Source organism: Hyperoodon ampullatus (genome assembly GCF_949752795.1).
Source record: "Hyperoodon ampullatus genome assembly, chromosome: 7".
Classification (NCBI taxonomy): Eukaryota; Metazoa; Chordata; class Mammalia; order Artiodactyla; family Ziphiidae; genus Hyperoodon; species Hyperoodon ampullatus.
In genome coordinates, this window is record NC_136920.1 from 107,375,323 (window position 1) to 107,389,074 (window position 13,752).

The 13,752-nt window shown below is 34.3% G+C and overlaps 1 protein-coding gene across 3 annotated transcripts in view; it reads right to left on the reverse strand.

The window, feature by feature from the left end:
- GRIA4 (glutamate ionotropic receptor AMPA type subunit 4) overlaps nt 1–13,752 on the reverse strand; it is a gene marked incomplete at both ends in the record, with an annotated part of 489,699 nt that overhangs the window by 62,883 nt on the left and 413,064 nt on the right. For 2 of the 3 annotated variants that reach the window (XM_079708692.1, XM_079708693.1), the window contains 2 exons: nt 6,435–6,545; nt 12,366–12,470. In XM_079708692.1, the coding sequence (XP_079564818.1) occupies nt 6,435–6,545; nt 12,366–12,470 (216 nt within the window). Of the gene's footprint in view, nt 1–5,069; nt 5,103–6,434; nt 6,546–12,365; nt 12,471–13,752 lie in introns of those variants that run through there. The other variant, XM_079708694.1, reaches the window with a different exon arrangement.

A 13,752-nucleotide genomic window follows, 5' to 3' on the forward strand; every position in this document is an offset into this window, starting at 1 on the left:
ATTTACTTTGTATTACATGGCAGTCTACACTAATTCTGATTTTGTTTTTAAGTACTTTGTAAATGTAGAAACTATTTCTAAAAACTTAATAAAACTGTACATTACATGATATATGATTCTCTCATAGAGATGCCTAAATAACTCTATTGTGGGAAATTGTATAGCATTGCTCCTTGTATTGTTTTCTTAAATCCTGCCTTAGGCAGACATGGCCAAGTGACCAAGAAGTCTCTCACTTCTTCCTTGAATTTGATGAATATTCTAACACTGGACTTGGGTAAATAAAGTTTTTCCACCAACAAAATAAAGGCCACTAATTGTCTCTTTAGATAGATGAAAATTATTTGTTCACTTACAGAAAACATTCTCCAAATATGAAGCATTTTGCAAATTATGAATGTGGTTATGAAAATCGGTGAGTTGTTGCAATGCATTGTTAATTTCTAAGCTCTGCTATGGAATATTAGTAGTTAAAATGAACTAATCCTTTCATTTTTTCTTGAAATAGCTAATTAAAATATGGAAGAATATGTATAAAAAATCAAGAATCACACATTTGCAAAATGCTTAACATTCTAATTGAAATGGCTGCTAGTATAACAAATTTGAGAGGTTTTCAAAAGGAATATTGCTAAGGTTCACATTTGGTACTAAGGTTGATAAATTCTAACGTGTCTGAAATATTTGAACACATGAATTTTAGCCCTCAAATATGTATACTACCATATTAGCTTGTGTACAGAAGTTTCTCTAGCTAGTATTATCATCTAATTTGCAAAATCCCCTCTACATTATATAGTGAACAATTTGCTTCATTCAAAGCTGCATTTTTAGTATTTACTTAAACCTTTGTTAAACACCCACTGTGTGCCAGGCAGCTTGCTGGGAACTAGGGGTACACAAATAAATAAAATATCCCCTTTGTCCTCTTGTGATTAAGGTTAAATTCTTTGTAATAAAGGTAAAGGAGTGAGAGTGGTGGGGGACAATAATAAAATAGAGTAGTAAAAAATAATATTAGCCCTCACTTATTTAGTGCTTACTCTGTGTCAGTTACAGAGTTCTAAGTTCTTAATTGTTCTTTAATTGTGCTCTTTTATTTACTTTTCACACTGCCATTTTGAGGTAGGCATTTCCCATTTTGCAGATGGAAAATTTAAGCTTAGACAGGTTCAACAAATTGCTCAATTTCACAGAACTTGCAGGAGTGAGAGTTGAACCTATATTTTGAAATATCTGGACATTTTTGAAGCTATTGTTGCATCTGTCAAAATATATGCAACCATTTGAGATTTCATATGATTTAACAAGCAAGGTGACAAGATTAGATAAATAAATTTCTATATTTTTAGTGAATGAAGTTCTCTATATGAAATCTTGAGTAAACAATGTAGATAAAACATTTCCATATTTCCTCATCATGTCTGGTACTCAATAAATATAAAGCATTCAATAAATATAAAGATCTTCTTGTCTATCAGTGCTTCCTAAATAAGAATATCATGGAAAAGTAATTGTAGTAAAACTTCTTATTCAGACCTTCAAAAGGAAAGTAAATATTGACAAGTTCCAGGTCACCTCTTCTGAAACAGGTATATGTATATATAAATACAAATTTATTTAGTGTTTTTGTCTTTTTCAGTTTCCTTTTTGGATAGCAGGGGCCCATCAGGTCTTTGTTTTCCTGACAAACGAACCAACAAAGGCTAAATAAACCTTCAACTTGCTGAAGATGTTGATTAGAAATTTAGCCAGGCTTTTTGCACAAACAAGGGCATGCATAATTGTTGATATTCAGATATTGGTGCATGGAAGTTAAGAGAAATAAGATAATCACACTCAGAAAGATGGAAGAACAAAGGGAGAGAATTGCTAGGCATTTCTTGCACAAAACCTCTCATAGTTGCTCAGCTCTTCCCAATTTCTTTGAGTGTGTCTCATTTTCCTTTCTTTCACATCAAATCCAAATTAGCAGCAAAGCCTCAACACTTTCCCAACCTCTTCATTTGCCCCATCCTGAATCTGATAATTTACCCACAAGTAGCCCTTCAAACACTGCATACTTGAGGAGATTCAATACAAAGTTTGGGGGCTACTACAGGTGAAGAAAATACCAAGCTTCTCAATATAATAAAAAATGAGTTATAGCCAATCATTAAGGGGTATTTGTGGGCCGTTTTTGTTACGCAACCTTATGGAGCCCCACGTGTTCAACTGTGAATAAAAATGGAATATAACCTACCATCTTTGTTATCAACTACTTTGTTCTGTGGGACAATAATTCCTTAGAAGTTATTTGAAATGAATTATTTCTTAGTGACTACGAGTTTATTACCACAATTTCCATAATGCATAGTGTTCTACATCTGCTCTGCAATTTCAGGAAAGAAATCAATCTCCATTTAAAGCTACTACATTAGGGTCTGCTTATGAAAAATATTTGTGTAAATGAATTAAGATGATTTTCAATCAATAAAGTATCATTTTCCTATTGAGGAAATTCTTGTTTGTATTTAGCAAAAGTAAAACTGTTGAAGTACATATATTTATTAGAAAAGCTTTAAGATTTTCTAAACATCACAAATATAATCATTAAAATTGCTACTTGAAAACAGTTAAAATAATAAAATCAGTAGCATCAACAAAAGTTATTTGCTATGTGGATATTTGTTTTTCTCCAAATATCTTAATGTAGATAATTTATCCCATGTGTAAAGTTCTTAAAAGTGAATATTAAAATATTATTATTCAATACTTAAAAAATGAGTAAATTTAATGGTGGCACAGTTTTAAACTTATTAAAAATAACTTATTTAAAAACATTGAGTTATAAGCTCTTTGGAAGCAGGTGTATGTATGGGAAAGATTAATATCTGGTACAGGAAGAAAATAAAAATATCTGTATTTTCTGTATCGGTATATACATATATGTGTATATAAATATGCACATGTATATTGTATACACATATGCATCTATGTATAGTGCATTTACAAAATTCTACATAGAGAAGATAAAATATCAAACAACTCATAAAAAGTATAAAAAATATTCCTGGAAGGACTAAGTGGTATAAGTAAAATTGCTTTAAGGTTTACAATGTAATTCTGAGTCTATGGTGAATAAATTTGGATTTTATGGAAAAATTTCCAAAAGGATTGTTATGATGGCATATGATGGCAAGAAATACATACTTAGTCTAGTAATGCATCATCAGCCTCTTTTAGCTTCAGTGGTAAAGATTTGGGGAAAAATGGGCTTGGCTGAAATATAACTGCATCATCTCTCTTTTTCCAGAGAGTTCAGCCAAAGAAAGTAGTGAGATTACAGAAGAAATCACCACTACGATGTCTACTGCAAACTGCCTTTTCCTCAATTGCTGCACTTAACCAAACCACATGGCACAGATTTGGCTTCCTTAGGTTGTTTATTTTGAATGTAAAATGTTAAATCAGTATGGTTACAATCTCATAAATTTTGCACATTTTATAACATTTTTAGTCACTAAGACTTAAAGAGAAAAAATGATGAGCATCTGAATCTAAAACTTTAGACCCTTCAACTTTGTAGTCATGATTCTCATGTGATGATATTGTCAATTTTACTTTTATTTAGATTTAGTTAAGTTATATTCAGTATGACTGTATTCAGGAAGAATATATTAGTCATTAAAATGAAGATAACATGTAGATATAAAACAAATAGATTTCAGAAATTCAAAAAGCTAAAGACACTTTTTATTTAAGAATGATATCTACTATACTTATTTATCATGTTTCTTATCTGCTTTCTCTCACTAGAATGAAAGTTCAATTGAGAGTGCAGGATTTTTGTCTGTTTTGTTGGCTAACATATCCCCGGGCTTATAACTGTGCCCAGCAAATAGCAGACGCTTAATAAATATTTATGAATGAATAAATGAATTTCTCAATCAACTTTATTTAACAATATCATATACTATTACAGTGTATCAACATGTAAATAACAATATACACAAAGGAAAAACAAATGGGAGAACAGCAAGGCCATATCAATTTCGATCAATATGAGTGAGTTCCAGTGCCATAACACTCTCAGCCTTCTTTTGTGTCTAGATATCTGTCTTGCACATAGTTTAATGTCTAACCAATTCCATTGTTGTTGGAAGATTTCAACTGAATTTGAGGGGTTATTATACACTGGTGCCAATATCTCATTCATTTATAAGGAAGAATATTTGTTTCAAAATGAATGAGATGATGGAGATGTCATAGGTCCTGGAATACCATTTTCAACAAAAGCAAATACAAGGAAGGATTCTAGAATTTTTTTGAATTATTGAAGTTGCAAAGGTCAGAGGCATTATTTATATGGAGACTACATTTTTATACAAAAGACAGATACTAGTATTGTACTATTTTGATTGCAAAAATATTGGTGATATCACTGTCAAAGAACAGATAACTTTACAGAATAGTTGTTATGTATATAGGAAACAATTGGATTCTTCTGTAATTTGTACTTATTTTTTGACAGCATGCTTCCTGAAACATAACCATGCTTGCAAAACTAATTCAATATTTTGGTTTTAAGAATTATATCTCCGGCTCCTTTAATAACAGAAAAAAAGGAGATTCTCTACATTATATCTATAATGCACATTAAAACACTTTATTTCACATATAACAGGCAAAATTTCAAAAAATCTTTAAAGAAAACAACTACGTGTATTCAGAAAAGAAGGACGCAAATTCACAGATATTTACTTTTAGAAAATCTATGCTTGGAATTAGAAGCATTATAATTCCATCATTTACATACAATGACCTCATTTCCAGATATGGGAATGGATACATCAGAATTAAGCGACTCTTTTTCAACATCTATTTTCTTGAAAAAGATGAGGATTAATTCTTCTTTTGTTCTAGTATCTCAGGAAACAGAACTTAAAAACTTTTTTTCTGGTAGTCCAGAGTTGGTCATCCAAGAAGAATCCCACATGAAAAATTAGCTTAAATTTACTACACAGGAGAACAAGACTTGAGCTTTAGTTAGGAATGGTCGAACAGCGTGGAGCTCATTTCTTTCTTGATCAATTCCTTAAAATAGGATTCTTCATCAGAGGCTGAAAAGAGGAGGACTGAACTGAAGTATGACTTTCCATTACTGTCTTTTTTAGGAATGTATATATATATGTATATTATATATATATACATACATATATATATATATATATTTAAGTCCCATGCAAATATTACACAGTTAAGTTAGAAGATATATATTTTGCATTCTTACACAAAAACTGCTGTTGGTTGGTTTGCATTCTAAAATTATAACTTCCAACTAAGTCTTGACAGATTAACATTAAGTTTCTAGCTGGTGATGCAATACTGATAAAATTAACTGCAACATGATGAAAGCTTTTCTCTGGCATTTTCATGCTTTGACCTTCATGTCAAAATTTTGGAAATAACTTGACATTACTAAAAGCATAAAATTAAAATTACACAAGCTAAAAACTAAATTACATAAAATACTTCCACTTTATTTAGAGTAAGAGCTTCAAAAGTAGTTAAAAATATGTTCTGCCTAACGAGACAGTGAGCTGAGGATATATAACTTTAAATTAGATAGAAAAGGTTACCGATTGTTGATCTCCTTTGACTAGCATTGACTCTAAAAAGCATGTTTGAATTTAGAAGAGAAAAATATGAGGCATCATATTATTTAAAAGATAAGTTCACGAGAATCTCTTTGAAAAAGTAGCCTTAAAATTTAGAGTATTTTTCATTTTATGATGTGACTGAATGAATATCATTTTTCTTAATTCCTAGGAGAATTCCAATACATTTTATTGTGTATTTATCACAGGTCAATGAGAAAAATAATCGGTATAAAAACCCCTTTATGCATTAAAAATAAATATAAAATAAATTTATTTCTAAAGCCTAGTTGTGTAAAACATACTCATTAAAATCTTCACATTCATACCTCCACTATTATAAACAGACAATGCAAATCATTATTAAATGAATAAAGTACCTGAAAATTATAATTTTAAACACTATTAACGATTATTACATTGGTGTTTTTAAAAGCATAATAACAACAATGATATGATGTTTACGACTGGATATTTTTATGTGATTAGTTGTTGATCTTTTTCATGTTTATTCTTTTGTCCTTTGAAATCTTAGCATTTCATACATTTCCAACTAGAGAGCTTCAATTTTTAACATCTGAGCATTTTTCCAAGAACAACAATGCAACAAAAGATAATACAAATAAAAGTACTAAATGTACTCAAAGTTCAAGACAAACTTATTCAAAACCTCAATAGACTTTTGATGCCACCATCGCTAAGATGCAGCTTTCATCCTCCCTTTTCACTGTAGCTGGGGAATTAAAATTGCCTGTGAACAATATGGAACATCATAAAGCACAGACCAAAACTTACCATAATAGTGGTTACAACGACTGTTCTGTTCTCAATAGCTGCTGTGTCATTGCCAAGAGTGGGCATATCTTGAATTAAGACTAATTTATCCATATCATTCCAGTACCCAACCTGCCAAAAACAGAAAATTCTTGAAAACACATTTTAGAAGAGCTTTCTTTAGTTCTTATCAGAGCAATGAGAGGTATTAATAAGTAAGCAAACAAAACAAATTTATAAAGCACACAGTAATGTGTTTGGAAGTTTTCTTAATTGATAATGAGCCAGTTTTCCTGATGCTAATGATACTGCCTAGTTATACATTTGGCAACTTTGCAATTTACAATCATGGAGTAGCCAAGACATTGGGAATGGATGGGTTCAAAAAAGAAGGTAGATACAGATGGAATACCATTTGTGTTGATCCTCTTGTAGTGAGATTGATTGGCACCTTCTGTAATTAATTTACATGATTTTTTTTATCAATAATGTTACAGGTTTTATGGTAAAGGGAATAGTCAGATTTACATAGGGTACACATACAAGATGTTTTCAAGAAAAAAGACGTGTTTTTTTTTTTTTTTTTTTTTTTTTTTTGCGGTACGCGGGCCTCTCACTGTTGTGGCCTCTCCTGTTGCGGAGTACAGGCTCCGGACATGCAGGCTCAGCGGCCATGGCTCACGGGCCCAGCCGCTCCACGGCATGTGGGATCTTCCCAGACCGGGGCACGAACCCGTGTCCCCTGCATCGGCAAGCGGACTCTCAACCACTGCGCCACCAGGGGAAGCCCAGACTTGTGTATTTTTAAAGCAATATGGAAATAGTTTTTGGTTTCACATAACCTAGCCACTAGTCTCACCATTTTTAAATGCTAAATACATCAGATGTTAATATTAATTATTACTTAATATTTTCACTTTTGAAATTTTTTAAATTTTCATTTTAAATCCTTATATTACTTCTCATTTAGATGTGGAACAAACTCCTTTCCATAAAATATATGAAGTAATTAGTTAAACACTTAACACAAAGTAACTAAATGGGGTCCTAAAGGAAATTTAGGGTTCTTTTTATCATGCAGACCACTAAGTAATAATAATGGCTACCACTTCTTGCCTGCTTGCTCTCTGGCAGACACTGTAATGAATGCTGTTTAAAAAATATATGCATCTTAAAGTTTATACACACAGCAAATGTAAAGGTAGGTGCAATTACAAGTCCATATACTTTGCTATTATGTTACATAAACTCCCAAAATGGGTGTTCATTTAATGCTTGCCAAACTTCTTTCTTGAATTTCTGGATGCAGTTGATAAAACTCATATTTACAATAAAATGTATGTAATTGCTCACTGGTCTGTAATCACTCTTTGTCCCAATATGTTTTGAAAGTCTCTCTTGCTTCCTCCAAGTTCTTAACTCTCATGTTAGTATTTGTGAACATTTTAAAATAAAGTAAGCATTAGCATATCAGAAAGAGACACTGTATTATTCACAAATATTCAATAGCAGAACAGACCAAAAAAAGAATTTTCATTAATATGGTTTGCTATATTGCTTAGTTTGAGCCAAAATTATGAGTATAAATCAATTCAGCAATTATTTTCAATTGCCCATATGAATTTATATATAGCTAACATTTATTTAATGAGTCAGTGAAAAATTTAATTAAAACAAAACAAGTATGACTTTGAGATCTATCCTCTCTTCAATTCCTACATGTACTTAAAAAATAACTTTAAAAACATAGTTGCTTCCTGTTAGTTTTCCTTGCCACTTGACAGTTATACAACATAAAAATAGGTTTCACAGTTTAGTACTCCGTTAAGATGCAGCCACCTTCCAGATCTCAGCAGCCCATTTTCTGGGAAAAGCAATTTTTCTTTATTAATGAGTTCCCACAACAGAAAAACTACAGATCTGGGACACATTCTAGAGAGTCTTCAGATGTTGAGAAGACCTTGACATTTTGCAGTTAAGAACACCCTGTGGGTTCATGACTATCTCTCCCCACCCAAAGATAAATGATTTAGAAGTACTGGCAAATTAAAATCATAGGCAAAATTTTACCCAACTGTATCTATTTGCCTTATATCTGCTTGAAATTCCGGTGAAAAAGAAAACCATGGTTTGTGATATGGAGCCATGGTTTGTGCATAGATCTCATGTAGGCCATGGACTTTTTGGGAAGTAGGACAGTATGGGGTGAACAGTGATATAAGGGTCACTTCTTTTTTTTTTTTTTTTTTTTTTTTTTTTTTTTGCCGTACGCGGGCCTCTCACTGTTGTGGCCTCTCCCGTTGCGGAGCACAGGCTCCGGATGCACAGGCTCAGCGACCATGGCTCATGGGCCCAGCCGCTCCGCGGCATGTGGGATCTTCCCAAACCGGGACACGAACCCGTGTCTCCTGCATTGGCAGGCGGGCTCTCAACCACTGTGCCACCAGGGAAGCCCCTAAGGGTCACTTCTTAAAGAAAGGAATATTAAAGTTTGTACCTAGAACTTCATATGAGATGGAGTTTTTCTCTCCAATTTTTCACAACATTTTACAATTTACTAGGGACACTTCCCAAGCCTGATCTCATTTAATTAGACAGGGAAAGAGGCACTTTTTCCCTAGAGACAGAAATTCGGTGAAAAATAGTTTTGTAATGTTAAAGCAAAAATATGGAAGCATTTAAATTGCTAAACTGGCAGGAAATGTCAGAGAAGTATTTGTCTTCTTTGGATTCCTAAAGGTGAATTGTGCATAAATATAACCATAATATAATATATCTCCATATTTATGGTGGACTTTGCCTGCAATGTAGGGATTGTGTAGAGATTGAGGGGCTATGAGAAGCCTCTGTTCTACTCAAAGTTGGTTCCTGGAAGAACTGATTTGACCAGACCTGTCCTGAAAGATACGGCTTAATTCTCATACCAACCCTCAAGGGAAAAGTTATGGGCCCCGGGACTGATAATATTTTGTAGCAGTTAAGAGAGTAGCTTTGAAGCTAGATGAGCCTTAGTCTCCACCCCAGCTCCATCTCTTTCTAGTTTAACATCCCTGAGCATGTTACTTAGTTTCTCTGAGCCTTACTTTTTCTCTTCTATAAAATGAGAAAAATACATCTTACTTTCAGGTTGCTGTAAGGATTAAATATTAAAATGCACATCAATTTCCCTTTACTGTGTCTGGTGTATAACCTGCTCTCAATAAATACAATTTTTATGATTAAGAATTCCTGAAACCATGCAAGCCTGGTTTTAGAGCATTCTTGAGAGATCACTGGAATGGCAAGAAGATTCCACCGTACTTAGGAGCTGAGACTTCAGAAAGAGCTTTGTGGCTTCTGCTTAATGAGACTCTCACTCAGTTTACCTGTTACGGAAGTCAGACAAACTGATGGGTTAACTCTCTGATCTATTTTCAAAGATAGCTCTCTTACTGGCAAGTGTTCAGTTTAAAAGAATGGTTGCTCGTTTTTCAGACGTATTGCCAAGTCTCACCAGCAGAGTGTTTCTCATGGTAGTTCATTTTTAAGTTTAACATTCCTGACAGAGTGCCCAAGAAAAACAAAGGTGGATGAGTCTACACCATTTCACACTTCATATTTCTTTTAAGAGTCTTAGACAAATGTCAACTGAGTGTGAAGATGTACTGTTCATCACTTTTCCAACTTATTCTTTAACTTTCTCCTCTAAAAACCTTAATTTTTGTTACCATCATGTTTCAATAGGCCATGAAAAGATTCAGTGCTGTAAGTAGCCCACTTCATGTTACCGCTAGTTACTACCAGCTTCCTTTTTCCATTATTCTTTCTTTTATAAAGAGATCATTTTACTTTTTGTACTTACTGTTTTGTGAAATATGGAATTGTCTTTTGCATTTTAGAAAGGTTCCACTTAAATGGCTAATTTTGCAGAGTCTGGTTTGTGGCAGGCTGGTCACCAGTTAGCCAATGCTTTTAAGGGCTTATGGAATATTCTGTCTGCTCCACAGCTAGCAGAGGGACTTTGCTTAAAATGGGCTTCTTTGTTTCTTATTGCTGGCTGTGTGCTGACAGAGTGGGTAAAATTGGTGTTTACATGGAACTTCCTAAATTTCTTCTTGGGAGCATGTCAGTCCCTTTCTTTGGGTGGTACCCTTAAAAGAGCCCATCATACAGCTTGGCTTTCAAGCTGTCATTCCATCTCTTGCTCTTACCTTATCTGGATCAGATAGGCTTCTGCCTACCCTGTATTAGCTGACAACCTGCACTAAAGGAGATGCCACTAAAAGGCTGAAAATCTAGAGATGGTTTGCATGGCAGCTCCAAATCTCTCTCCTCTCACATATGCAGAAGCACATGCTATGACAGACTGGAGTAAAACACAGCTTGGAAAGCCTTTGCCATCTTCCATGTATGACTTCAATTATCCTGCCTCTAGCCTGTCCTCGGGTTCTTGCCTCTACCATTTCTACCTATCCAAACTAACTTCATGACTAACTTTAAATCTCCCCCATGCAGCCTTCTTTGATTTGCTTTTCTCCAGCTGGAAGTGATCTCTTCCTCTTTAGACTTTCCACATGCTTTCTCTTTAACTGTAGTATGGAACTTACTATATTCTATGCTACTAGAAAATAAACTCCTTTAGAGCAGAGTCTACTCAGGCAGGGTACTGGGTAGAAAGGTTCTGGAGTCAGACATATCTGAATTAAAAATTTTTGTTTTCTCACTTGTAGGCCTTAGACAAGTAACCATAGCCTATTGCACTGTAACTTTCTCACTAGAAAAACGGAGATAATAGTACTCCGTTACAAGCTTATTGTAAGGATTAAATTACACCAAGTCCAGTGGTTGGGACATAGCAGGCATTTCATAAATTGTAACTATCATTATTTTAGTAACAAAGGAAAGTATATTTGGGGAAGTTTTTTTAAACAGTCAAGTGTTGAAACGAATAGTTTTTAGATAAGGTAAGTTGAGCATGTCTTTCCTTGAGCATCCTAGCTAATGCTAGAGAAAAGAATGTTAAAAAATTATGTGTTAAGTATAAAATGTTTATAGCCAATTGCTGTGGTGGAATTGTATTGTTCCATTATGTAAAGTACTTTTTGGACATTGAGAAAACTATGCTTAATCACATCATAAGAAGACTAGCAGAGTTATCTTCTGAAATCCAAAAGTCTTTCATCATCAGCCTCCTAAACAACCTCCCTGGCTCCTCAGTTGATGTTCTTAGGTGTTTCTCTCCCTCTTCAATTTAACAATAATCTTAACAATATTATCTTCCATCTCCTCTTTTCTTTGCTCATTTGAATGTTTACTTGCTTATTTCAGGAACATTTAGCCTGCTCTAAATATGCCCTTTAGAAGTAGTCTCCTTTGTTGTCTCTCTAATAGTTTCATAAATGACTACATGGAAGTGAGTAAGTCTCTTACCTACATTGTGTGCTTTCCTGAAGAGTACATTATGGGTTCTGTGGGATTTTTTTACTAAGCCTTTAAAAAAATTCCTTCTATTTTGGATAAAGGATGTAAACAGCATGTAAATTAGTTCATTTCAGCTTTGGTACACCACTAAATATCAGTCATAGGACACAAGAATTTATTTCAGCATGAATTATCAAGAAAGTATTATTTGTAAGTGCAGTTGACCCTTAATCAACACAGGTTTGAACTGCTCAGGTCCAATTTTACACGGATTCTTTTCATAGTAAATACTACAGTACTATACAATCTGTGGTTGGTTGAATCCTCGGATGTGGAACTGCAGCTATGGAGGAACCACATATGTGGAGGGCCCACTAAAATTTAGACCTGGATTTTTGACTGTGTGGAGGGTCAGAGCCCCTAGCTCCCACTTTGTTCAAGAGTCAACCATATTCACAATTTTTTAAAAATGTAGACTATCCAGCTACCTTTCACTATAAGGCTTTAAAAATGTCAAATGAAAACTACGAAAACAGTTGAAGTGTGGCTCACCTTTCTAGGTCCTGTGCTCTTCAGTTCAAACACATCCATTGTGTAATTGACCCTACGTCCATAGTGGTCAAACTGAACATTCCCTGTCAGCCCTTGAATTTGAACCTATGAATGAAAGAGAAAATCCACACATGTAATCACTTGTCATTTTAATTACAGAAATCTTGACTTCATCTGCTAGGCTTATGACTACACATGGGTATGGAACTATAAATTATAAGCAACTCACTAAAAAAACATGGGATATTTGAGCTACTGGGATAGAATCTGAAAGAGGAATACCAAAGTAATATATAAGCAATTCTGTTATGTGTTTGGAAGATGAACATGTTTTATTTATTTATTTTTTATTATGAAGTTCCCATTGTAACTAACAGAATACTTCCTCAATATTGAAATATTGTTTATAGGAATGGAAATATGGTTTGTTTTATAGTTACTTTTCTGTTTTATCTGCATATCCACATACAGATTAAATAGCCCTGATAACCATATCAGATCATATTTCTCCTCGCTAACATTAAAATTAAGATATAAGAAATTCAGAAAAATAAACATATTTTTGCAAATATTCAAGTGTACTTTATTCCAAATTTCCTTTTAATTCATTTATACTTAACTTACGTTCTGAACCCATGGCATTTCAGAACATTTAAGATGTAATACTAAAAATACACACATATCACATTAATCACTTGAAAAATAGTGTTAGTATTAACTATAAAATACTAAAATAAACAAACACTTAATCCAAGGTTACAGGAATTTAAAGATCTACTGAGAAGAGACCTTCAAGATGGTGGAGGAGTAAGACGTGGAGATCAACTTTCTCCCCACAAATACATTAGAAATACATCTACATGTGGAATAACTCCTACAGAACATCTATTGAATGCTGGCAGAAGACCTCAGACTTCCCAAAGGCAAGAAACTCCCTCACGTAACTGGGTAGGACAAAAGATAAAAGAAAAAACAGAGACAAAAGAATAGGGACAGGACCTGAACCTCTGGGAGGAAGCTGTGAAGGAAGAAAACTTTCCACACACTAGGAAGCCCCTTCACAGTTGGAGATGGGGGGTGGTGGGGTGGAAGCTTCGGAGCCATGGAGGAGAGCGCAGCAATACGGGTGCAGAGGGCAAAGCAGAGAGATTCCCACACAGAGGATCGGTGCCGATCAGTACTCACTAGCCTGAGAGGTTTGTCTGCTCACCTACCAGGGTGGGTGGGGTCTGGGAGCTGAGGAACTGGCTTCGGAGGCCAGATCCCAGGGAGAGGACTGGGGTTGGTTGCGTGAACACAACCTGAAGGGGGCTAGTGCACCACAGCTAGCTGGAAGGTAGTCTGGGAAAATGTCTGGAACTGCCTAAGAGGCAAGAGAACATTGTTT